This window comes from Vombatus ursinus, unplaced genomic scaffold (genome assembly GCF_900497805.2).
Source record: "Vombatus ursinus unplaced genomic scaffold, bare-nosed wombat genome assembly UNPS02013388.1, whole genome shotgun sequence".
Classification (NCBI taxonomy): Eukaryota; Metazoa; Chordata; class Mammalia; order Diprotodontia; family Vombatidae; genus Vombatus; species Vombatus ursinus.
In genome coordinates this window covers 468-1,951 of record NW_020953166.1, presented here as the reverse complement: position 1 = coordinate 1,951, position 1,484 = coordinate 468, and the positions used below count along the sequence as shown (strand labels likewise).

Below are 1,484 nucleotides of genomic sequence, written 5' to 3'. Positions count from 1 at the left end.
AGGCCAAGATAGGCTTTCAGGGGACAGCAGAGCTGAAGGAATGAGAGGGGAGGGAGGGAAGGAGGTAGCAGATAAGGGCCTGGGGAGGGGAAGGAGCCATAGATGAGGAGGATAAGAGACGCTGAAGGGGCTTCCCAGGCAGAAGAGCAGGGAAAGAGGAGGGGAGGAAGGAGACTGAGGGAGAAATTGTCTCTGTCCTGTGCTCACCAGGAACCTCTGGAGCCCAGAGGGGAGGGCACAGAGGGAGCAGAGCCTGGGGGGTTTTTGTCTCACTTCCCCATCAGTCTGTGTCACTGTGAGCTTTACCACTACTATCCCACTGCTGACAGTAATAATCAGCCTCATCGTCAGCCTGGAGCCCAGAGATGCTCAGGGTGGCCGTGTTCCCTGACTTGGAGCCAGAGAATCGGGCAGGGATCCCCGAGGGCCTCTTGCTATTACCATAAATCATCAGCTTAGGGGCCTGGCCAGGTTTCTGCTGGTACCAGTGTACATCATAACTATTACTTCTATCTCCAGCACAGGAGATGGAGGCCGTCTCTCCCAGGCTTTTGGACACTGAAGGTGGCTGAGTCAGCACATAGGAGGCCCCAGAACCTGCAAGGAGAGGAAAGAAGACATTGGTCACAGGCAGGGGCCTCTCTCCCCAAGGGGATGCTGGCCCCTCAAGCAGCTTCAGGATGAGCTCAGGGCAGGCCTAGACTGAGACATTGTGGGGCCTGAGCCTCAGAGAGGAGTCCCTAGGAAGCCTAACCTGTGTAGACAGTCAGGAGTGAGAAGAGCAGAGAGATCCAGGCCATGGTCAAGATTCCTCCCAGAGCTCAGTGTCCTGAGGCTCCCCAGCTGGGCTGGGCTCCCCCAGGGCTCTCTTAAGACCGGCCCAGGACCTGCAGGGAGGAGGGCCCCACATGCAAATCTGCTCCTGCTCTGGATCCCTGAAGGAGGGCCTCAGGTGAGGCCTGACTGAGCCTGTGGGCTCCAGGGGCACAGGGGGCAGGGCCTTCTTCTGTCCGGGGAGGCTCATCATGGCCCTGAGGTCATTTCCTCCTCTGAGATTCTGGGATTCTGGGAGTCAGGCTCATTCCTCCCCAGGCTCTGCGTCTGATGCTCCAGGACCTTGTCAGTGTCACTGAACTGCTTTCTCCTCCTGGACCTTCCTTGTGCACTGGGGGCTTTTCCCCATGGACCATCCCTCCACCAAGCTGCCCCCTGCTCCCCTCGGTGAGTTCCCCCAGGACCTGCTTGGGGACAACCAGGCTTCGTTCCCCTCCAGCTGTGCCTGTGACTCTGGAGGCTTCAGAGACAGCCTGGGATGGTGAGTCCTCTCTCCCATCACTGTGAGCCCCTTCCATTGACTGTCTTCCTCTCTTATAATGTAAGCTCCATGGTGGCAGGGTCTGTCCATTTATTTCCATTGGAATCCCCTGTACTTAGTACAGTTCTTTTACACAAGAAGTGATTAATAAATGTTTCTTTTCCTGCCC

General features: G+C 56.9%; 1 gene segment (V, D, J or C); it reads right to left on the bottom strand.

The window, feature by feature from the left end:
- Window positions 1-265: 265 nt before the first annotated feature.
- Window positions 266-865, bottom strand: LOC114040534. The segment is given in 2 exon segments: window positions 266-597; window positions 755-865. Coding segments are annotated over 2 exon segments (363 nt in total).
- Window positions 866-1,484: the final 619 nt, after the last annotated feature.